This window comes from Muntiacus reevesi, chromosome 17 (genome assembly GCF_963930625.1).
Source record: "Muntiacus reevesi chromosome 17, mMunRee1.1, whole genome shotgun sequence".
NCBI classification, from domain to species: Eukaryota; Metazoa; Chordata; class Mammalia; order Artiodactyla; family Cervidae; genus Muntiacus; species Muntiacus reevesi.
Window position 1 is genome coordinate 7,513,625 of NC_089265.1, and position 25,205 is coordinate 7,538,829.

Below are 25,205 nucleotides of genomic sequence, written 5' to 3' on the forward strand. Positions count from 1 at the left end.
TGAACACATCCTATCTCAAGAAAACACAATATATGGAAATTCAAATTTACTAAAAACAAACAAAAGACTACAATCATTGGTGATAATTACTTGCTTTACAAAAGAAGTAAGATTTTCAAAGTCTCAACATTTATAAACACACAATGGAATGTTATTCAGCCTTAAAAGGGAAGGAAATCCTGTCACATGCTACAACATAGATGAACCCAGAAGAATAAGTAACATTAATAACTGCTATAAGTCAATAAAATCTTTTTACATTCCTGTAACAATGATTCAGGGTAAGGCTTTGCATTCAGTCTTCCAGATTTGAGTCACAGAACATGACTCAAATGATATTTATCTAAAAAAGAAACATAAGAGTTACAGTGAATCAGAAAATAAAGTTCCTTCTTTTATCACATTTTGTTTCCAAAACACTTACCTCAATGGAACTGGCTATATTCAAACATTCTTCCATTCCAGGAATATCCAATTGAATAATTCGAAAATCCTTACATTTTATGATGATGGTACCCAGTGGTCCCACAAATCTATAAAAAAATCATAAATTATGCTTAGGGACATATATACTCCCAACTCAAAAGTATATGATTATTTCTTCAAAAAGAGGTGGTTAGCTGTAATCACCAGCTATACAGGCAGACCTTGTTTTATTGTACTCACTTTATTGAGCTTCCCAGATAGTGTGTTCCTTAAAGATTGAATGTTTGTTGCAACTCTGTCCAGCAAGTCTATTGGCACCACTTTTCTAACAGCATTTGCTCACTTCGTCTCTCTGCATCATATTTTGGTAACTGTTACAATATTCCACGCCTTATTATTGTTGTTGCTATCTTGTTATACTTGTCATGGTGCTTTGTGATCAGTGGTCTTTGATATTACTACTGTAACTGTCTGGGGGCACCAGTAACCATGCCCATATATGACAGCAAACTTAACTGATAAGTAAGTGTCTTCTGACTGCTACACCAACTGGCTGCTTCCTATCTTCCTCCCTCTCCTAAAGCCTCCCTATTTCCTTAGACACAACAATATTGAAATCAAGCCAATTAATAACCCTATAATGCCCTCTAAGAGCTCAAATGCAAGGAAGAGTCACACATCTCACTTTTACATCAAAAGCTAAAAAAGATTAGGCTTAGTAAGGAAGCCATGTCAGTTGAAATAGGCCAAAAGTTAGGGCTCTTATGCCAAATAGTTAGCAAGTTGTGAATGCAAAGGAAAGTCCTTGAAGGAAATTAAAGCTGTTACTCCAGTGAAAATAACAATGATAAGAAAACAAAAATAGCCTAAGTGCTGATAGAAAGTTTTAAGATCAATCAGTCATAACATTCCCTTAAGTCAAAGCCTAATCCAGAGCAAGGCCCTAACTCTAATTCCCTAAAGATGGCGACAGGAAAGAAACCTATGAAAGAAAAGTCCGAAGCAAGCAGAGGTTTATTCATGAGATTTAAGGAAAGAAGCTGTCTCCATCACATAAAAGGAAAGCAGCAAGTGCTGATGCAGAAGCAGCAGCAAGTTATCCAGACACAGTTAAGGTAATTCATGAAGGTGGCTGCATTAAACAACAGATTTTCAATGTAGACAGAACAGCCTAGGGCTTTGCTAGTGGCTCGGTGGTAAAGAATCCACCTGCCAATGCAGGAGACACGGGTTCGATACCTGGCCCAGGAAGATCCCACACGCTGTGAAGCAACTAAGCCGATGCCCCACAACTGCTGAGCCTGTGCTCTGGAGCCGGGGAGCCACAACTACTGACGCTCGTGCGCCCGAGAGCCCGTGCTCCACAGCAAGAGAAGCCAGCGCAACGAGGAGCCACGCACCGCAGTGAAGAGACGCCCCTGCTCGCCGCAGCCCAGCAAGGAAGACCCAGCACAGCCAAAAATACATGAAACTTTTCCAAAAAACAGCCTTATATTGGAAGAAGATGGCATCTAGGACTTTCACAGCTAGAAAGAAGTCAATGCCTGGCTTCAAAGATTTTAAGGGCAGATATACTCTCCTCTGTGGGGATAATGTGAGTGGTGAATTAAAGCTGATGCCAATGCTCATTTACCATTTCCAAAGTCCTAGGGCCCTGAAAAATTACGTTACATCTATTCTGCCTGTGCTCTATAAATGGAACGACAAAGTCTGGATGACGGCACATCTTTTTACAGCAAGGTTTACTGAAAATGTTAAGCTCACTGTTGAGATCCACTGTTCAGAAAGAAAGATTCTTTTCAAAACACTGCTACTCACTGACAAGGCACCTGGTCACCTACTATCTGATGGAGACATACAATGACATACATGTTGTTTTCATGCCGGTTAACACAATGCCCATTCTGGAGACTGTGGATCCGACTTGATTTTCAAATCTTATTACTTAAGAAATATATTTCATTGGACTATAGCTGCCATACATAGTGATTCTTCTAATGGAACCGGGCAAAGTAAACTGCAAACCTCTGGAAAGGATTCACCACTCTAGATGCCATTAAGAATATTCATGCTTCACGGAAGAGGTCAAAACATTAACATTAACAGGAGTTTGGAAGAAGCTGATTCTAACCCTGATGGATGATGTTGAGGCGTTCAAGACTTCAGTGGAGGAAGTCACTGCAGATGTGGTGGAAATAGCAAGAGAAATAGAATTAGAAGTAGCATGTGAAGTTGAACCACATGTTCAAGGAGTTGAACCAAGTGTTTTCTTGAAATGGAGTCTACCCCTGGTAAAGACTGTTGAAATGACAACAAGGAAATCTGAATATTATGTAAGCTTAGCTGATAAAGCACCAAGAAGGTTTGAGAAGACTGATTCTAATTTTGAGAAAAGTTCTACTGTGGGGAAAAATGCAAACAGCACACTGCACACTTCACAGAGATTGTTCATGAAAGCAAACAGTCCATCAATGTGGTAAACTTCACTTTTGTCTTATTTTAAGAAATTGTTAGAGCCACCTCAACCCTGAGCACCCACCACTCTGATCAGTCAGGGTTCATCAGCATTGAGGCAAGACCCTCCACTGGCAAAAAGGTTACAACTCACTGAAGGCTCAGATGATAACTGGCATTTTGTTTAGCAATAAAGTATTTTTAAATTAAAAAAATTTTTTTTCAGATATAATGCTATTGCACAGTTAACAGACTACAGTATAGTGTATCACAACTTTTATATGCATTGGGAAACCAAAAAATTAATGTGATTTATTGAGGTGATATTTATGTGAATATCCAGACTACCAAACGTCCAACACCTCTGCTGTGTGCCTATATTCAACTTCCTTCTCCCTTATTAGTTTAATGAAGGAAGAATCTCATGCCTCCATCATTAAAATTTGAGCCATGAATTACTTAAAATACATATATTAAAATTTTTTTAATATATAAAGTCATTCACACTAGGCCAACTCATTTAGTGGAGATTATTAGGAGTCTTACTTCAAAGAATAAGAAAAATAAATCTGTAGTTGATGTATTGTTTGTATAGAGATATTTCTGAAGCATAGGAAAAACTGTTCATTTCAGATTTTACTTCCTTCCAAATTTGCAACAGTTGGTTTTAAAAATAAGTATCTTCTTTCTCCAGCCTTTAAAACCTATTAACTTGCAATATCTATTCTAAGTCTAGGAAAACTTCGGAGTAAATGCCATATCTAATCATAAATTTTGTTATCAGTAAGTTTTGAATAAATTTGTTTTACCTTAGTTCGGATTTTTGTCTTCCTTTTCCTGTTGTTTTCATTTGTCTACACTTGTTGATAGACCTGATTTTCCTTTTGCTTTGCCACCAATTGCCCCAATTCTTTCACATTAATACTTGTGAATATTCCCTGAACTATGACTTCGTATACTGATCCGGAACTGGTAATTTTATTTATACTGTGCCTCGTTTAGGAAGAAGACTCCTACAGCTACTCGTCCTGAATTCTGTAAATACCCCCATGCCCAACATTACTGCACTGTGAATTTGGATAAGCGAAAATTATCAACATGGGTCAAATCCTAGCAAAGAAAATTCCATCAGAGATCCACAACTGATCAACACAGTGGAATGCCTCTTATAAAGTATATTTTGAAAATTCATATTCTTGTCACTTCCACTTCTGGCAAAGTTTGAATTTCAGTGACCATATTTACCCTACTACCTGAAACAACTAAAATAAGGAGGCAAAATATAAGGAAGAACCATTTTCAAGACACTGAACATCAAACAACAATTTTTCAGACATCGAACAAAGATCTCTGGGAGATGAGAAACAAGATGAGTCTGATGATTGTCCCAAAGTACTGTTTTGAGATTTTCCAAGTTATAGTGAAGGCAGAGAATTGGGAGGGGCTGATAGTCTGAGAAGACCATCTATATTAGGAAAGAAGGAAATTAATGAAGAAAATTTGGGTCTCAAATTACTGACCTCAGATTCCACTATACTAGAAATATACCAGCAAGTTGAATCCAAAGCAGAAAATATTAAATAACAAAGATAAGAGAGGAAAAAATTTAAAAAAAAAAAAAAAAAAAAAAAGAGACAAGAGAAGATTGTAGGGAAAAACAAAGCAAAAGCGACTGCTTCAAAAGATCACTTAAGGGTGACGATCTCCTAGGCAGACACTAGGAAAAAAGAAAGTCACAACCTAACAATGCCAGAAATGAGAGGTTACAGTCACACAGACTCCACAGACACTAAAAATACTGAGGGAATATCAGGGACAATTTTATGCCAATAAATTCAAAAACGTAAATGATATGGACAAACTTCAAAGAAGACACAACTAAAGATCATTCAAGAACAAATAACTTGGTTAATTCTTTATCTGATAAATAAACTGAAATTTTCATTAAAATGTTTCCCACAAAGAAAACTCCAGTCCTGGGTGGCTTCACTGATGAATTCCAAAAAATATTTAAGGAAAAAATACTATCAAGTCAAGAAAAATTCTTCCAGAAAATTGAAGAAGAAACATTCTTCTCAACTCACACCTAAACTCTGGCATTTTCCTAACACAAAAACCAAAGACACGACAAGACAACTACAAACCAGCAGCTCTCATGAACTAGATATAAAATTTCTAAAAACATTAGCAAGTTAAATCCAACAATAAAGAATAATCATGAGTAACTGAGGTTTATTCCAGAAATGCATGGTAGTTTTAACAAAGTAAGTTACTGTATTAAACTGAAAAAGAAAAACCATATGCTCATCTCAGCAGATATAGAAAATGCATGACAAAATCCAACAGCCATTCAAGATTTTAAAATGAAACAAAACAACCCAACTCTCAGCCAACGAAGAACAGAAGTGAACTTCTTCAACCTAAAATACAGCATTTACCAAAAGCAACTCTACCACTAAGAGTATACTTAATGGTAAAAGGCTGAATGCTTTCTCACCAACACCAGCAATACTACTAAGATTTCACTCTTACCACTTCTATTCAACACTGTGGAACCAGGGGCTTCCATGGTGGTCCAGTGGTTAAGAATCTTCCTTGCAATGCAGGGGACACGTGTTCGATCCCTGGTCTGGGAAGATCGCGCGTGCTGCCAACAGCTAAGCCCGGGCCCCACAGCTAGTGAACCTGCTCTACAGCCTGTGAGCCACGAGTGCCGAGCCCAAGTGCTGCAACGGCGGAGGCCCGAGAGCTCCGGAGCCTTGTGTTCTGCAGAGAGAGGCCACCGCAGTGCGAAGCCCAAGAGCAGGCCCCTCGAGCTGCCACTAGAGAAAGCCCGTGAGCAGCAGCAAAGACCCAGGACAGCCAAAGATTGGTTTTTTAAGATTTTTAAAAATAAAAACATTGTACTACCAGTTACATCCAGTGCTACAGGGCAAGAAAACAAGTGGCATCTAGGTTGAAATGGAAGAAATAACACTGTTTTTAGTTGTAGATAACTGCCTATTTAGAAAATCTGAAGAAAGTTATTTTTAAAAAAAGCTATTTGAGTAAATGAATTTAGTAAAGCTGAAGGATACAAAAATATACAAAAATCAATAGCTTGCATATCAATGGCAGGCTAGTAAGCAAATTATTTGCTCTCTCTGGAAATAAGCTAGCTTCCCAAGTGGCTCAGTAGTAAAGAAATGACCTGTCAAGAAGGAAACTAAAGATCAACCTCTGGGTCAGGAAGATCCCTTGGAGAAGGAAATGGCAACTCACTCCAGTATTCCACGGGCAGAGGAGCCTGGTGGGCTACATACAGTTCATGGGGTAGCAAGAGTGGGACACGACTAAACAACAACAAAACAACAATAACAAAAGAAATTAGCTAACCTTGAGAATGGCAAGCCCTAAGATGACAACGTATCATAAAATACAGAAAGTTTTGATTAATACAAGTAAGTAATAGGAAGTAGAAATTTTAAAAATACCACTTGAAATAGCATCAAAATATGAAATACATAGGAGAAGTTCTAACAAACGATGTAAAAGATCTAGAGTGAAAAATATCACACACTGCTGAAAATATTTGAGCCTTAAATAGGATAAATGGAGCAACAGGTTTGTTCACTGTCAGAATACTCAGTATTAAGGTGTCAGATGCTAGCTCTCACCAAGTTCCTTTATCAACAGATTCACCACAATCTGGACCGAAATCACAACTGGCTGGGATTTCCCTAGTAACCCCGTGGTTAAGAACCTTCCTGCCAGTGCAGGGGCTATGAGTTCAACCCTGGTTCAGGAAGACCCCGCATGCCATGGGGCAGCTAGGCCAGTGCGCACAACTACTTAAGTGAACAGTGACTGCAGCCACGAAGCCAAAGGATGCTTGCTGCTTGGAAGGAAAGCTATGACAAACCTAGTCAACATATTAAAAAGCAGAGACATCACTTTGCTGACAAAGGAACGTATACTCAAAGCTATGGTTTTTCTAGTAGTCACATACAGATGTGACAGCTAGACCATAAAGAAGGCTGAGTACTGAAGAACTGATGCTTTCAAACTGTGGTGCTGGAGAAGACCCTTGAGAGTCCGTGGTGAGCAAGATCAATCCAGTCAATCCTAAAGGAAATCAGTCCTGAATACTCATTGGAAGGCCTGATGCTGAAGCTGAAGCACCTTTGGCCACCTGATGTGAAGAGCCGACTCATTGGAAAAGACCCTGATGCTGGGAAAGATTGAAAGCACAAAAAGAAGGGGGTGATAAAGGGTGAGATGGTCAGATAGCATCATTGACTCAATTGACATGAATCTGAGCATCTGGGAGTATACTGAAGGACAGGGGGTCTGGCATGCTGTGGTGCGTGGGATCCCAAAGAGATAAACATGACTTAAGGACAGAGCAGCAACAAACTATCCAACCACACATTAAAAGGATCATATACCATGCTCAAGTGAAGTTTATCCCAAGAATGCACACATTCTTCAAAATACACAGATCGATCAATGTGACATACCATGTTAACAAATGAAAGAATAAAAATCATATGGTCATTTCAATAGATTCAAAAAAAGCTTTTTGACAAAATTTAACACCTGGCTCAGACGTGGGAGACCGGTTTTCAGTCCTTGGGTTGGGAAGATCTCCTGGAGAAGGAAATGGCAACCCACTCCAGTATTCTTGCCTGGAAAATCCCATGGACAGAGGAGCCTGGTAGGTTACGGTCCATGGGATCACAAAGAATTGGACATGACTGAGCAACTTCACAGTATGATAAAAACTCCAGAAAATGGCCACAGAGGGAACCTACCTCAACATAATAAAAACCATATATGACAAACCCACAGCAAATATCATTCTCAATGGTGAAAAACAGAAATGAAAGCATTTTCCCTATGATCAGGAACAAGACAAGGATGTCCACTCTCACCACTCTTATTCAACACAGTTTTGGAAGTCCTGGCTCCGGCAATCAGAGAAAAAAAAGAAATAAACGAAATACAAATTGGAAAAAAAGAAGTAAAACTGTCACTGTTTGCAAATGACATGTTACTATACACAGAAAATCCTGAAGATTCCACCAGAAAACTACTGGACCTCATCAATGAGTTTGATAGTTTCAAGATACAAAATTAATGCACAGGGCTTCCCTGGTGGTCCAGTGGTTAAGAATCCACCTGCAATGCAGGTGCCACAGGTTCAATCCCTGGTCCAGGAAGATCCCATGTATCATGGAGCAACTAAGCCTGTGTACCACAACTACCAAGCCAGCACTCTCCTAGAGAGACCGCAAGCCGCAACACTTGAGTCCATGCAGGGCAACAACTGAACCCCATGAGCCTAGAGCTTAAGCTCCAAAACAAGAGATGCCACCACAATGAGAAGCCCATGCACTGCAATTAGAGAGCGCCCACACGCAGCAACAAAGACCCAGTGCAGTCAAAAATAAATGATGAATGCACAGAAAGTGAGATGAAGGAAACAATCCCATTTACCATCATAACAAAGGAATAAAACACCCACAAATAAATTTACCTAAGGAAAGAAAAGACCTGTACTCAGAAAACCATAAAATACTGATGAAAGAAATGAAAGAAGACACAAACAGGTGAAAAATATACCATGACTAATGCCGAAGAATTGATGCTTTTGAACTGTGACACTGAAGACTCTTGAGAGTCCCTTGAACTGCAAGGAGATCAAACCAGTCAATCCTTAAGGAAATCAATTCTGAGTATTCATTGGAAGGACTGACTGATGCTGAAGCTCCAATCCTTTGGCCACCTGATGCGATGAACTGACTCATTATGAAAGACCCTGATGCTGGAAGAGATTGAGGGCAAGAGGAGAAGGGGACGACAGAGGATGAGATGGTTGGATGGCAACACCGACTCAATGGACATGAGTTTGAGCAAGCTCTGGGAGTTGGTGATGGGCAGGGAAGTCTGGTGTGCTGCAGTCCATGGGGTCTCAGTGTCAGACTCAACTGAGCACCTGAACTGAACTGATACTACCCAAAGCCATCTACAGATTCAATGCATTTTCTATCAAAATTACTGGCAGTCTTCAGAGAATTAGAACAAAAAAATTTACAATTTGTAAGGAAACACAAAAGACCCCGAATAGTCAAAGCAAAGTTGAGGAAAAAAAACAGAGGTGGCGGAATCAGGCTCTGCAATTTCAAACTACATTACAAAGTTACAGTAATCAACAGTATGGTCCTGGCACAAAAACAGAAATATAGACCAATGGAATAAGACAGAAAGCCCAGAGATAAACCCAAGCACCTGTGATCACCTGATCTACAACAAAGGAGGCAAGAATATACAATGGAGAAAAAACAGCCTCTTCAATAAGTGGTGCTGGGAAATCTGGACAGCGGGAATGAAATCAGAACACTCCCTAACACCACACACAAAAATAAACTTAAAAAAAAAAAATAAACTTAAAATGGATTAAAGACCTGAATGTAAGATCAGATACTACAAAACTCTTAGCTGAAAACAGGAAAAAAATCACTCTTTGACATAAATCAGAGCAAGATCTTTTTTGACCAACCTTCTAGAATAATGAAAATAAAAACAAAAAATAAATAATTGAGACCTAATTAAACTTAAAAGCTTTGGCACAACAAAAGAAACCATAAACAAGAAGAAAAGACAACCCTCAAAATGCGAGAAACTTTTTGCAAACAAAGTACTGACAAAGGATTAATCTCCTTAAATACAAACAACTAATGGAGCATATATATATATATATAATAGTCCAATCAAAATGGGCAAAAGTCCTAAACAGACATCTCTCCAAAGAAGACATACTGATAGCTAACAAACACAAGAAAAGATGCTCAACATCACTAATTATTAGAAAAACAGAAATCAAAACTACAATAAGGTATCATACCTCACATCAGCCAAAATGGCCATCTTCAAAAAAATCTACAAACAATAATGCTGGAGAAGGTGTGGAGAAAAGGACCCCCTTACAGCGCTGGTGGGCATGTAAACTGGCATAGCCACTGTAGAGAACAGTATGGAGGCTCCTTAAGAAGCTAAATACAGATCTACCATACGACCCAAGAATACCACTACTAGGCACATACCCTGAGAAAAACACAACCCCCAAAAACGTAAGGATCCCAATGTTCATGCAGATGCAGCACTGTTTACAACAGCCGGGACATGGAAGCAACCAAGACGGCCATCAAGAGACAAATGTATAAAGGTGATGTGGTACAAATAAACAAGGGAATATTACTCAGCCAGAAGATGGAATGAAATTGAGTCAGTTCTGTTAAGGTGGATGAACCCAGACCTGTCATACAGAGTGAACTGAGTCAGAATCAGAAACACAAACACTGTCTATTAATGCATATACAGGGAATCTAGGAAGATGGCATTGCTGCGCTGTTCGCAGGGCAGGGACAGGCGCAGACAGAGAGGGATTGTGGACGCAGCGGGAGGGGCACGAGGGGGGCAGAGGGAGAGCGGCGCGCTGACACACTCACTCTCTCGTGTGTAACGCGAGCCGGCAGGGAGCTGCTCCGCAGCACGGGGGCAGCTCAGTGCTGCTCTCTGAAGACCCCAGAGGGGTGGGAGGGAGGGTCCAACGGCGAGGGGGCATCGGTATACATATGGCTGATTCACGCTGTAGAGCAGAAACTAACACAACATTGTAAAGCAATTACATTCCAACAGGCAAAAAAATTAATACAAAACAAAAAGTAAATTCACAGGGAGGAATTCTCTGGTGGTCCAGCGGTTAGGATGTTGTGCTTTCACTGCAGCAAGTGCAGGTTCAATCCCCGGTCAGGGAACTAAGATCCTACCAGCTGCACTGTGTACCCAAAAATAAATAAAGAACTAAATTTTAAAAAATTCACATGGAAATGCAAATTACTTCAAATAACCAAAACAAGTATGAGTAACAACAAAACTGGATATCTAAAGATACTTTAACATTGTGGCAGCAATAGCAGCAAACAGATCCACACAACAGAGAAGAAAGTCTAGAAATATACTCACTTATATGTGGACAAATGAGCACAAAACAATTCACTGAAGAAAGGGCAGGCTTTTCAAGAAATGGTGCCACAACAATGAGACAGCTATACGGAAAAAAAGATTTTGTATCTTTATAGGAACCATACAGAAAACCAACTAAAAATGGATCATATATCCAAAACCCTAAAACTATAAAGCTTCTAGAAGAAAACCTGGGAGAAAATCTTTGTGACCTCTGGTTAGGCAAAGATTTCTTAGGTAAGATATCATGAGCCCAGTCTACAAAAGAACTATAAATTGTATTGCTTTAAACATTTGCTCTCTGAAAGACACAGTTAAAGAGAATAAAAAGTCAAACCACAGACTGAGAGAACATTTGTGAATCTTATACTTGATAAAGGACTTGGATCACAATCCACTTAAACACCTCACAACTCAGTAAAAGCAAAAGACTCTGGAAGACAGTGGGATCAGAAGAAATAAGAACTCTCTTCCCACCCGGATAACTGCACTTCCAGAATCTCTCTGATGTAACTACTTTGGAACGCTCATGTCTATTAAACTTCTAGGGAAAGACTTGGACAGTAAATTGCAGTTAGTTTGGTATAAATTCAGCTCTTAATAAAAGAGCAGCTACCCATTCCCCACCCCTAGCCAAGTGGCAGGCAGCTGTGTACATGTTCCTAGAGCAACACTTTACAGGAGCCAAGATGGGAAGAGAGGACCCTATTCTTCAAACACCAGAGATCTGTGCTATGATCGCTGATTGCTAATTCTGATCACAGAGGTGCAAAGAGGCAGGCAGCCACTGTTGCAATTCCTGCCATTGTCGTAAGCTGCCCCCACCTCCAAATGATGACTTCCAGTGGATTTAGACAGTCGGCTCTCTCCTCAGTTCTCTTCATTCTTCACTTTTCCTCTTTCAGGAACCAGACACTAAAGATCAGGGCATTCAAAAACAACTGTTCATTTAGGTAAAATTAAGAAGTAACTGGCTGAACAAACCCAGACTCAGCAAAGACCTGAGAAAACCTTAACTTTATACTCAGGCTGATTCTTGGCATCGAGACATCCCCTAACAGTCAAAAAAACAAAAACAGTAAACAAAAGAAACCCCCCCAAAACAAAAAAACATCAAACTCCAAGGAAGAGGGAAAATCTGATCTCCAGAGTTACCACCTTATTAGGTTCAAGTGTCCAGTGTTGAGTAGAGAAAAAAAAAATCACAAAGCAGAAAAATAAACAGGAGAGCATGGGAGCATGGCCCATTCAAAAGGTGAAAATAAATCAACAGAAACTGTCTTTGAAAAAGACTTGATGGAAGATGACGTATTAGACAAACACTAAAATAATACTCTTAAAGATGCTCAAAAAGCTAAAGGAAAATGTGGGTAAAGTCAAGAATATAATATGTGTAAACAAAATGGAAACATTGATAAAGAGATAAAACCTAAAAAGAAATCAAAACATTCTGGAGTTTAAAAGTTTTAAGAACTGAAATGAAAAGTTCACAAGAGGGATTCAAAAGCAGATTCCCAAGAGGCAGAAGAAAAAAATTAGCAAACTTGAAGATTAAAAGATAAGACAATGGAAATTGTCAAGTGTGAAGAACAGAAAGAAAAAAGATGCAAGAAAAATGAACAGAACCTAAGGGACCTATGAGATACCAAAAGGCCGACCAACACACACAGAGTGGGAGTTACAGAAACAAAAGACAGAGAAGAGGGCAGAGTGAACATCTGCAAAAACAATGGTTGAAAATTTCTCAAATCTGATGGAAGACGTGACTATAAACAAGAAGCTCAATGCAGTTCAAGTAAGATAAACTCAGAGAGCCCCACAACAAGAACTCAAGACCCAAAAGACAGATGGCTAATATATTCCAAGTGTTAAAGGAAAAACTGTCAACTACATATCTGATAGCCTGCAAAACTGTCCCTCAAAAGTGAGGGAGAAATTAAGGCATTCCCAGATAACAAAAGCTGAGGGAGTCTCTGACCACTAGACTTGCTCTACAAGTTACACTCATGGGAGTCTGGCAAAGTGAACTAAGTAAGAGGGCACTAGACAGTAACCTGAAGCTATATGAAGAAATAAGATTTCAAAAAGGTAAATACATGGGCAATTATAAAGGCAGTATTATGTAACTATGGGCTGTAACTGCATGTTTTATTTTATACATGACTTAAGAGACTAATAACATTTTAAAGAAATAGATTATGCCCTCAGGCTCAAAGCATGAAGATATAATTTTATGACATGTATGGAAAGGGATGGGGACAGAGCTATAAAGGAGTAGACTTTCTATATTTTTTGAAATGAAGTTGGTACAAATTCAAATTAGAGTACTTTAACTGTAGGATGTTAAATTTAATACCCATGGTAACCTTAAAGAAAACAGCCATAGAATAAACACAAAAATAAATGAAAAAATTTTAAACATTTCATTGCCATAAAAGCAACTATACACAATAAAAGACATTAATGCAGGAGATGAGGGACCAAAAGGCTTTAAGGCATATACAGAACAAATAGCACAATGACAAATAATTAACCTAAATGCAAGAGGATTAAACTCTTCAATTAAAGGACAGACATTGTCAGAATGGATAAAAACATATGATCCAACTATACACTCTCATAAGAGACACATTTGTGATCCAAAGATATAGACAAGTTGAAACTGAAGGGATGGTAGGAAAAGATATTCCAAGCAAACAACAACCAGAAGATAGCAAGGAAAGAGTTTACTAATATTAGAAAAAATAGCTTATAAATAAAAAAATGGTTATGAGAGACAAGGGACATTATCTACTAATAAAAGGTTCAACACAACAGGAAAGTATAACAATTATAAACATTTACACATCTAATGAAAATCAAATATATGAAGCAAAATCTGACAGAAGTAAATGGAGAAGTAGTTCTACAATAATAGATACCTTAACACCTCACTCACAATAATGGACAGAACAAACAGATATATACAAGGAAACAGAGGACTTAATACAATAAACTAACTTTAAACTAACTAGACCAAGCAGATATACACATGCTACCCAACAGGATAAACACACACAGAAAATTTTCCAGGATAGACTGTCTATTAGGCCACAAATCAAGTCTCAAGATATTTAAAAAGACAGATATGGGGGCTTTCCTGGCAGTCCAGTGGTTAAGACTTTGCCCTTCCATTGCAGGGGGCACGGGTTCAATCCCTGGTGGGGGAACTAAGATCCTGCATGCCACAGAGTATGGTAAAAAAAAAAAAGATAGACATTATACAAAGTGTTTTCTCTGACCATAGGGGATTAAGTCAGAAATCAGTAACAAAACCCAAACCTCAGTAAATTTAAGAAAACTGAAATCATATCAAGCATCTTTCCCAACCACAATGCTAAGAGATTAGGTATCAATTACAGGGGGGGAAAAATAACTGTAAAAAAAAAAATACAAATATACAGAGGCTAAACAATATCCTTGTAAATAACTGAGAGACCACTGATGAAATCAGACAGGAAATAAAAAAGTGCCAAGAAACAAATGACAAGAGAAACTCTGCTGCAGAGAAAGCAGTTCCAAGAGGGGATTTTACAGAGTACAACCCTACCTCAATTAAAACATCAAATAAATATCCTGGCCTTACACCCAAAGCAATCAGAAAAGGAAGAACCCCCTCAACAAAAAGTTAGCAGAAGGAAAGAAATCATAAAGATCATGGCAGAAATAAATGGAAAAGAAATGAAGAAAACAACAGCAAAGATCAATAAAACTGAAAGTTGTTTTTTTTGAGAAGATAAAATAGAAAAACCATCAGCTAGATTCCTTAAGGAAAAAGGGAATAAGACTCAAATCAGTAAACGTAGAAATATGAAAAAGGAGATTACAACTGACACTGCAAAGTAAAAAGTCATAAGAGACTACTTTGAGCAGCTATATGCCAATATGGACAACTTGGAAGAAATGTATAAATTCTTAGAAAAGTACAACCTTCTAAGACTGAACCAGAAAGAGAAAATACAAACAGATCAATCATAAGAAGTGAAATCAAAACTATGATCAGGACTTCCCTGCTGGTTCATGGGTTAAGACTCGCAGCCCCAACGCAGGTAGCCAGGGGTTCGATCCCTTATCAAGAACTAGATCTCACATGCTGCAACTAAGACCCAACTGAGACAAATTAATAAAAAAAACTATGATCAAAAATCTTCCAACAAACAAAAGCACAAGGCCAGATTGCTTCCCAGGAGAATTCTCTTAATATCAAACATTTAAAGACGAGCTAACACCTAGCCTTCTTAAACTCTTCCCAAAAATTGCAGACAAAAGAAAACTTTCAAACTCATTCCAGTAGGCCACCATTCCCCTGATACAGAAACCAAAGATATCACACACAAAAAAGAAAATTACAGGCCAATATCACTGATGAACATAGATGCAAAAATTCTCAACAAAACACTACCAAACAGAATCCAACATCACATTAAAAAGGATCATACACCATGATCAAGTGGGGTTTATCTCATGGTTACAAGGATTCTTCAATATACATGAATCAATCCAAGTGACATACTATATTAACAAATTGAAAGATAAAAACCATATGATAATATTTTGATAGATGCAGGGAAAGACAAAATTAAACACCTACTTATGATTAAAACTCTCTAGAACGTGGGCATAGAGGGAGTCTCCCTCAACATAATAAAGGCCATATACAACAAATCCACAGCAAACAACTTGGTCAATGGTGAAAAACTGAAAGCATTTCCCCTAAGATGAGGAAAGACACAAGAGTGTGGATTCTTGCGACTATTATAACATAGTCTTGGAAGTCCTAGCCATGGCAATCAAAGAGAAAGAAATAAAAAGAATACAAACTGAAAAAGAAGTAAAAGTGTCACTGTTTGCAAATGACATGATACTATACAAAGAAAATCCTAGAGATGCCACCAGAAAACTACTAGAGCTAATCAATGAATTTAATACAGTCACAGAATACAAAATTAATACATAGAAATCCCTTGCATCCTTATACACTCACAAAGAGAAATTAAGGAAACAATCCCATTTATCATTGCAACAAAAAGAATAAAATACCTAGGAATAAACCTACCTAAGGAGACAAACGCCTGTACACAAAAAAGTATAAGACAATCATGAAAAAAATCAAAGATGATACAAACAGATAGACACACAGCACATGTTCTTGGATTAGAAGAATATTGTGAAAATGACCCAAAGCAATCTACACATTCAATTCAATCGCTATCAAATTACCAATGGCATTTTTCACAGATCTAGAACAGAAAATTTTACAACTTGTATGGAAACCCTCAAGAGCCAAAGCAATCTTGAGAGAGAAAAACAGAGCTGGAGTAATCAAGCTTCCTGACTTCAGACTATACTACAAAGCCATAGTAATCAACAGAGTATAGTAATAGCACAAAAACAGAAATATCAATGTAGCTAAATAGGAAGCCCAGAGATAAACCCATGCACCTATGGGCACCTTATCTTTGACAAAGGAGGCAAAAATATACAATGGAGGAAAGACCTTCTCTTCAATAAATGGTGTTGGGAAAACTGGACAGCTACATGTAAAAGAATGAAATGAGAACACTTTCTAAAACCCTACTCAAAAATAAAATCAAAATGGATTAAAGAACTAAATATAAGGCCAGACACTGTAAAACTCTTAGAGGAGAAAAAAAAAAAAAAGGGCAGAACACTCTTTGACATAAATCACAGCAAGATTCCCTTGACCCACACCTTCTAGAGTAACAAAAATAAAAATAAACAAATAGGATATAATTAAACTTAAAAGTTTTTGCACAGCAAAGGAAACCATAAACAAGACAAAAAGACAATTCTCAGAATCAGAGAAAATAACTGCAAACAAAGCAACTGACAAAGGCTTAATCCCCAAAATATACAAGTAGCTTATAAGGCTCAGTTTCAAAAAAACAACCCAATAAAAACATGGGCAAAAAATTTAAATAGAAGTCTCTTCAAAGAAGACATACAGATGGCCAACAAACACATGAAATGATGCTCAACATCACTCAGTATTATAAAAAAGCAAATCAAAACTGTAATGACACACACCAGTAAGACTGGCCATTATAAAAAAATCTACTAACCATAAATGGAGAGGATGTGGATGCCCTGTTGATGGGAATGTAAACTGATAAAACCACTATGGAAAACAGTATGGAGGTTCTTTAAGAAACTAGGAATAAAACTACCATATGATCCAGCAATCCCACTACTGGGCATATACCCTGAGAAAATCATAATTCAAAAAAAACACACATACCCCAATGTTCACTGCAGCATTATCTGCAATAGCCTGGACACCAACAGATCAATGAACAAAGAAAATGTGTACATATATGCAACGGAATATTATTCAGCCATAAAAAGGAATGAAACTGGGTCATTTGTAGTGATGTGGATGAACCTAGAGTCTGTCATACTGAGTGAAGTTAAGTCAGAAAAGAGAAAAACAAATATTGCATACTAATGCATATATATAGAATCTAGAACAATGGTACCTAGTCACAGGGCAGGAATAGAGATGATGAGGTAGAGACTGACTTTTTGGACACAGCAGGGGGAAAGAGGGTGGGACAAACCGAGAGTACAGCTGACACGGATCACCACTAGGGTGAAATGGACAGCTAGCAGAAAGCTGCTGAATAACACAAGGAGCTCAGCGTGGTGCTCTGCCAGGACCCAGAGGGGGAGGATGGGGGCGGGAGGGACTCAAGAGGTAGGGGACATACAGATGCTTAAAGCTGATTTATGTTGTTGTTCAGCAGTAATTAACACAACACTGTAAAGCAATTATACTCCAATTAAAAACTCTCAAATTGTGAAAATTAATACATTTTAAAATAACCAACAGAGCAAAGAGCAAATCACAAGGGAAATTATAAAGTACAGACAGAATGTGAAAACAAAAACACAATATTACAAAACTTATGGGGTGCAGCCAAAGCTTTATATATTACACACACATATATGCATAAAACCACTTGATGTATGAAAAATCAGTCAAGGATAGGTTAGATGATGGTTTTAGGAAAACTGACTTGCTGTATGGAGGAAAAAAACAAGGTTGGATTCTTATCACACTTGAATCACACTTCAATCCAAATGGATTGAAGATCTAAAAATGAAGGGTAAAAGTATAAAGATAACATGGAAGAAAATCTAGGAGAATATCCTAGTAATCCTGAAATAAAGAAGGACTTAAGTAATACTTAAAAAGCACAAACCACAAAGTATTGATAAACTCTGCATTAAAATCAAAGACTTCTCTTTAACAAAGGACACCACCCAAGAGTCAACAAATGGGTGAGATATATGGAGAAGATATGTGTAATGTCTAAGTGAAAAATTAGTATCTATAAGGAACTGGCCGGAAAAAAAAAAAAAAAAAGAAAAACCCAGTTTTTAAAAGTGGGCCACGGAAATTCACAGGCAATCCACAGAAAGGCAAAAAAAAAAAAAAAATTTAATGATTTGCTAACAAATCATTGCCCTCTACAATCTATTTTCTACCAGGAACCAGAATCATCTTCTAGAAGTCTATCAACGGCTACACTTTCATGCTTTCAGCTCTCCAAGGCTCCCCATGAAAACCATCACAGTGGGCATATCCGGTCCCACAATTTGGCCACTGCTGGCCCCGCCGACCACAGTCACTGCAGTCTCCCAATCCCCACAGCCTCTACCCTGTGCTCCCTGCCCTCCTGCCACACCGGCCTTCCTTCCTCCTCCTACATGCCAGCCATGCTCCTGCCTCAAGTCTCTGCATTCACACTCTACTAAGAAATACTTAAACTCACTGGTAATGACAGAAGCACAAATTAAAACAAAAGAGACACTATTTCCCAGTCATCATACTGGCAAAAGCTTGAAGGACAACAATACCAAATGTTGGCAGGAATGTGGGAGAAATAAGAATCATGCTGAGAATATTGGAAATAAAAGCAAAAATAAACAAATGGGACCTAATGAAACTTAAAAGCTTTTGCACAACAAAGGAAACTATAAGCAAGGTAAAAAGACGCCCTCAGATTGGGAGAAAATAATAGCAAATGAAGCAACAAACAAAGGATTAATCTCAAAAATATACAAGCAACTCCTGCAGCTCAATTCCAGAAAAATAAATGACCCAATCAAAAAATGGGCCAAAGATCTAAACAGACATTTCTCCAAAGAAGACATACAGATGGCTAACAAACACATGAAAAGATGCTCAACATCACTCATTATCAGAGAAATGCAGATCAAAACCACAATGAGGTACCATTACACGCCAGTCAGGATGGCTGCTATCCAAAAGTCTACAAGCAATAAATGCTGGAGAGGGTGTGGAGAAAAGGGAACCCTGTTACACTGTTGGTGGGAATGCAAACTAGTACAACCACTATGAAGAACAGTGTGGAGATTTCTTAAAAAACTGGAAATAGAACTGCCATATGACCCAGCAATCCCACTTCTGGGCATACACACTGAGGAAACCAGATCTGAAAGAGACACATGCACCCTAGTGTTCATCGCAGCACTGTTTATAGTAGCCAGGACATGGAAGCAACCTAGATGTCCATCAGCAGACGAATGGATAAGGAAGCTGTGGTACATATACACTATGGAATATTACTCAGCCATTAAAAAGAATTCATTTGAATCAATTCTAATGAGATGGATGAAACTGGAGCCCATTATACAGAGTGAAATAAGCCAGAAAGATAAAAACCTATACAGTATACTAATGCATATATATGGAATTTAGAAAGATGGTTAACGATGACCCTATATGTAAAACAGAAAAATAGACATAGATGTACAGAACAGACTTTTAGACTCTGTGGGAGAAGGCTAGGGTGGGATATTTCGAGAGAACAGCATCGAAACATGTATACTATCAAGGGTTAAACAGATCACCAGCCTAGGTTGGATGCATGAGACAAGTGCTCGGGCCTGGTGCACTGGGAAGACCCAGAGGGATCGGGTGGAGAGGGAGGTGGGAGGGGGGATCGGGATGGGGAACACATGTAAATCCATGGCTGATTCATGTCAATGTATGGCAAAAACCACTACAATATTGTAAAGTAATTAGCCTCCAACTAATACAAATAAATGGAAAAAAAAGAAAAAAAAAGAATCATGCTGGGAGGGCAAAGTGGAACAGGCATTTTGGAGAGCTATCTGGCATTCTCTGCGTTCTGGCTGAGCCCACCCTAGGCACAGTCTCAGAGAAACTCGGCTGAAGACGCTAAAGGGACCTGAGTGAGGACGTTTACCAGAGCTGTTAGATTGTAGGGAGCTGGAGATCATCCAGAGGGTGAGATAAGTAAAGCAGTGTAGGCACTCTGGATGGCGGGCTACGTCCACAGGGTCACAAACAGTCAGACACAACTGAGCGCCTAAGCCCAGCGCAGCCCAGGCACTTTGGAACTTAACGCTGCAGTCAGAAGCAGTGAGACAGATGTACACCCAGCAATATGAAGAGAGCCTGGAAAAAGAGCGCTGAGTTAGAATGCTGAGAAACAGAACAAGCTCCACGACATAATCCTGCTTCGGTAAATTAAACTCACACACGCACATGTGTGCACACCTACACCAACAGTGCTCTATAGTTGACAGTGATGTACATACATCTGAGGACAAGTTGTAACACTTGACATAGGTGCCTGTAGTGCTCGAGGACAAAGTGGAAAGAGAAAATTAGGGCTGAAGAACACTAAAAAAAAAAAACAAAAAAGACTTTGTAATGAACCAATCATGAAAATGATGAGTCATCAACCAAGTAGGAGTAACTCAACTTTCTACCATAAAAATAAAAAATAAGTATAATTGTAAAACTTGTGTACAACCTCGTCTGCGGAAGGGATTAAATAAAATTCTGTGTGCACTGTACACAGACATATTCAAGCATGTCAAAGATTCAAATGTAAGCTAATACTGGATATGAGAGGGCCTGTCTTCCTCACGTGGAAGCACTGAGGTTCGGGGAGGTTCAGCAGTTCGCCCAAGGACACCTAACTAATGAGAGGCAGGATGAAGGGGTCAGTTTCACTCCTGCTCTTCCTCACAGCCCATTCACAAATTCACAGCAGCTAAACCTTCGAAATACACCCAGGACTTCCCTGCTGGTTCAGTGGTTAAGAAGCGGCCTTCCACTGCAGGGGCCACGGTTTCCATACCTGGTCTGGGAAGATTCCAAGCGCCCCAGAGCAACGAAGCTTAAGCACTGCAACTACTGAAGCCCGTGTGCCCCAGAGTCCATGCTCCGCAACAGGAGACGCCATGGGGAAGCCAGGGCACCGCAACCAAGAGTAGCCCAGGGGCAACACTGAAGACCCAGTACAGCCAAAAATTAATACATTCATTCAAGTGCCCCTCAAAGCTGACCACTGTTGATTACACTACTTCTGCGTCCACTCCTAAGTCACTGTCATCTTCTCCCTGAACTACCCAACAGTCCACCTGGGTCTTCTGCTAACACTCTTGCCCTTCTACCACCCATTTTCTGCCAATGACCAGAAACATCTTCAAGAAGTCTATCAACTGCTACACTTTCATGCTTTCAGCTCTCCAAGGCCTCCCATGAAAACCATCACAGTGGCGTCCCAGGCCCTCCATGACCTGGCCACTGCTGACCCTTCCAACCAGTTTCCGTGGCCCCCCGGTGCCCCTAGCCCCTAACCCGCGCTCACGGCCCTCCTGCCACACTGGCCTTTGTTCTTTTTCCCACTCGCCAGGCAGGCTCCTGTCTCAAGTCTCTGCATTCGCATTCCCTTCCGCTGGAGCTTGGCTGCAGTGCTCCTTCCTCCGATATTCAGGGCAGGCTTCCTCCCTTCATTAATTCAAAAGTCACTTGTCCTCTCAAACATTCCTTCTAAACACACTGCCTCCAGGCATTCTCCACCCTCACATCTCCCTTTTTGTCCTTCCTGGCACTTATTAGCTGATACTGTTATGTATTTATTTGTTGATTTATTTGAATGTCCATCTCCTCCCCAGTATACAAGCGCCTCATCTGTCTCAGCCCCACTGCATGTCCACAGCCCAGGCAGTGCTCACCATACAGAAGACACAAGGAAGTAACTCTTTTCTGAAAGCAACAACTTAACAAACTCAGATTTCACCACCTAGCTCAGGCTGGTTCCATTACATCATGCTGCTTCCCAGGTAAAAGCGTGTACAATCTGTCAATTTTCTACTAACAGATTAAAAGGTCCTATCTTAAACATGCATTTAAGCCCAACCAGGCCCAGCATGTGCTAAATATTAGGTAAACACGAAATGACAAACAGAAAACAAACCACAGAAAGAGATAAAAAAGAAAGAAAAGAGCTGATGGCATGGAGAAATGCTAATTTGTATTCTGTGTCACCACTTTCCACTCAGTGGTTAAGTCTTTTATTTCCTAAGGGCCTATCTGCCCAAGTCACAGATAGGAGCTTTGAATGAGATAAGAATTAACCAAATTCCTGCCCTGGCTTCAAGGAGCTAACACATACGTAACTATCAAAACACAAATTTTAACAAATATTTATGAAAGACATATAAAGAGCTATAGGATTTCAAGGGGAGGGGAATTACTTCTAGTTGTGTGAAAGGGGTGGCAGATTGAAATGGTTAAACTGACTATTGATAAGATGAGTAATGGCTGGATGATAGCCTATAAACCTCCTGCAAGGCAAGAGCTATATTTTATTCATCGTACTGTCTTTAATGTTTCACAAAATGTTGGAAACATAAGGCATTCAATGAATGTTTGACAAATTTGGGAGGAGCAAGCATTCCTGGCAGAAGGAAGAGCGTCAGTAAAATACAGACGTAAGAGAATGCAGGACATGGATGAACTGCCATGAAAAGTGAGGACTGACTGGGAAAAACGGTTCAGGAAAGAGAATGGCAAGAACTGAACAGGGAAAAGTAGATTTGGGTCAGAACAAGGATTGCCACACACGACAGACTAAGGGGTCTTCCCTGGTGGCTCAGCTATAAAGAATCTGTCTACAATGCAGGAGATGAAGGCTCCATCCCCGGGTCTTGAAGATCCCAGGAGAAGGAAATGGCAATCCACTCCAGTATTCTTGCCTGAAAAATCTCATGGACAGAGGAGCCTAGTGGGCTACAGTCCATGGGGTTTAAAGAGTCGGACTTGATTGAGTGACTAAACCACCACCACCACCAAGGCAAAAAGGGAACACGGAAAACTTTTACATAGTAGAGGCTGATCTCAGGAGTCAAACAGGAGTCTGCTGCTTGAAAATAAATCTATCATCACTTCACTCATACTGTTTAACTTTCCTAGTAGAAATAATTTTCTTTTAAGGCATAACCACTTTGGGAATCTTCTTCACCTCCAAATTCTCCTGAGAGGTAACCAAAAAAACTATTGTCATTTATTTACACTTTAGTGTAAGCTGGATGACCAACTTACCTTCTGGCTAAAGTACACAAAACCATTGGGGAAATGGTAATTTTGACTACAGATGAACTATAACTTTTAGCCTCTTGAGACACTACCCTGGAAAGAAAGCCTGGGGTGCAAAAAAAAAAGAAAAAAAAAAGTCAATTAGTTAATACCTTTGTTTATGAGCCTATTCTGTTCTTTGCAAAAGCACAGGAGAGTAAAGAAAATAAAACACACACTAATCTTCCAAAATGGGAAGTCTTAAATTGATGATCCAGAAGGTAAGAAACAAGTTAAATATGATAAACTGAACATTTCGGAGAGGAGGGGAGAAGGGTTTGTGGAATTTAGACACTAAGTTGCAAGACTTTGTAATCACATTCACTCACAATTTTATGAACTAAGATGGAAAATTAACATTCAAGGAATATGACGGTGCAAGAAAAAGAAATTTAAAATGAAAACGTTAGAAATCCATCCAAACAGTGTTATGTACCAAAAATGATAATCAGTAACAACCACACGGTAACCCAGACTGAATGGAAACCCGGTATCTCAACTGGATGGTTTCAGCTTTCTAAAACGCAAATCCTCAGTCTAGGCCACAGCGAGGGTCGTTCCGCTGACTGGCTGGGCGAGGGGACACAAGGAAAACGCTAGGACGGGTTTCCGCAAACGAGCATCCGAGTTGCGCGCACAGCAGGGGATGGATGGGACCAGCACTCACCGCTTGTCGATGGCGTCGATGTTTGAATGGAGAAGCCACAGCTCCTCTGTGTTGTCCTGCCGGGAGGAGAGGATCAGGTGGTGGCCAGTCAGACACAGGGTCCCCTCGACGGCCGGATAGAAAGGTCGGTGCAGCACGACATTATCCACCCGAGGGGTCTTGATCAGCTCGGCAAACTCCATGTTCTCCAGCGGCCGGAGCCAGGGGACTGCAGAGTCCCGGAGGTGCAAAACGGTCCCACCGCTCCCGGGCTGCGCTGGCCCCGCGCCCAGCAGGCAGCAGGGGCGGGACCGGGCTGCGAGGCCGCGCCCCGCCCCAGGCTGCGGTGGGCGCGGCGAGGCCTCTGGCCACTGTCACTGGCCCGGGGAAGGCCCGGGCTGGGCCAGGCTGGGCACCTCTCCCGCACCTCTATGTAACCTCAGGCCCAGGACTTGGGCAAAAAGAACGCTCTGTGACAGGCCCAGACGCTGCCGCCTCCACCTTGAGATCTGGCTTTGGGTAGCCAGGCTGAGAGAAGGAGGAGGCCGCCCCAGGGCCACTTTCCAAGTCCAAGACGCTAAGGACTCCTGGCGGAAGTAGCTACTCACAGCGGGAACTTAAAGCAACTCCGGGCGGAAGCGATGGACTGAAAACAGGAAAGACGGGACAGTCCGACCCAGAAATCAGTCCCCGCCTGGGTGCGAAGAGAATGTCTCCGGAAGCACAGCAGGAGTCGAAGATTTGTGTTCCTACCAGAAAAAGCTCTGCCTTCATGCCCCCTGCTGCGCCCGCTACTCCTACAAATATTCCGTATGAGAAAATACAGGAGAAAAAGGAACGACGAGAGCAGGTCCCTGACCTGCCTGCCTCCACTTGAGCAGTAATCCCTATTCAGCGAGTGGGGTTGCAGTAAATTTTGGCGATTTTCATCCTTTCGCCGTGAAGAGGTAACATTTGGGATTGAGGAGGTGACTGTGAGCACAAAGAAGGGACCAGATGTAAGGGAGGAGCCGGCTGGACACGCACAGTCACACAGGGCCAGCGCAAACGCGCTGGGACCTTGACCAAGAAAGGGGAAAAGCATACAAACGCCTATGAGAAAACATAGATAGAAATATACACATGCTCAGAAAAGGGAGTAATTAATCCTCAGTTCAATTCACTTCAGTCACTCAGTCGTGTCCGACTCTT

General features: G+C 40.2%; 1 protein-coding gene across 1 annotated transcript in view; it reads right to left on the bottom strand.

The window, feature by feature from the left end:
* Positions 1-24,616, bottom strand: part of MTMR9 (myotubularin related protein 9) — a 60,532-nt gene extending 35,916 nt beyond the window's left edge. Inside the window, exons 1-2 of the mRNA XM_065907812.1 lie at positions 24,036-24,616; positions 425-533 (exon numbers count right to left, since the gene is read on the bottom strand). Of these exons, the coding sequence (XP_065763884.1) occupies positions 425-533; positions 24,036-24,217 (291 nt within the window). The 5' untranslated portion in view covers positions 24,218-24,616. The remainder of the gene's footprint in view (positions 1-424; positions 534-24,035) is intronic.
* Between the last annotated feature and the right edge of the window lie 589 nt (positions 24,617-25,205).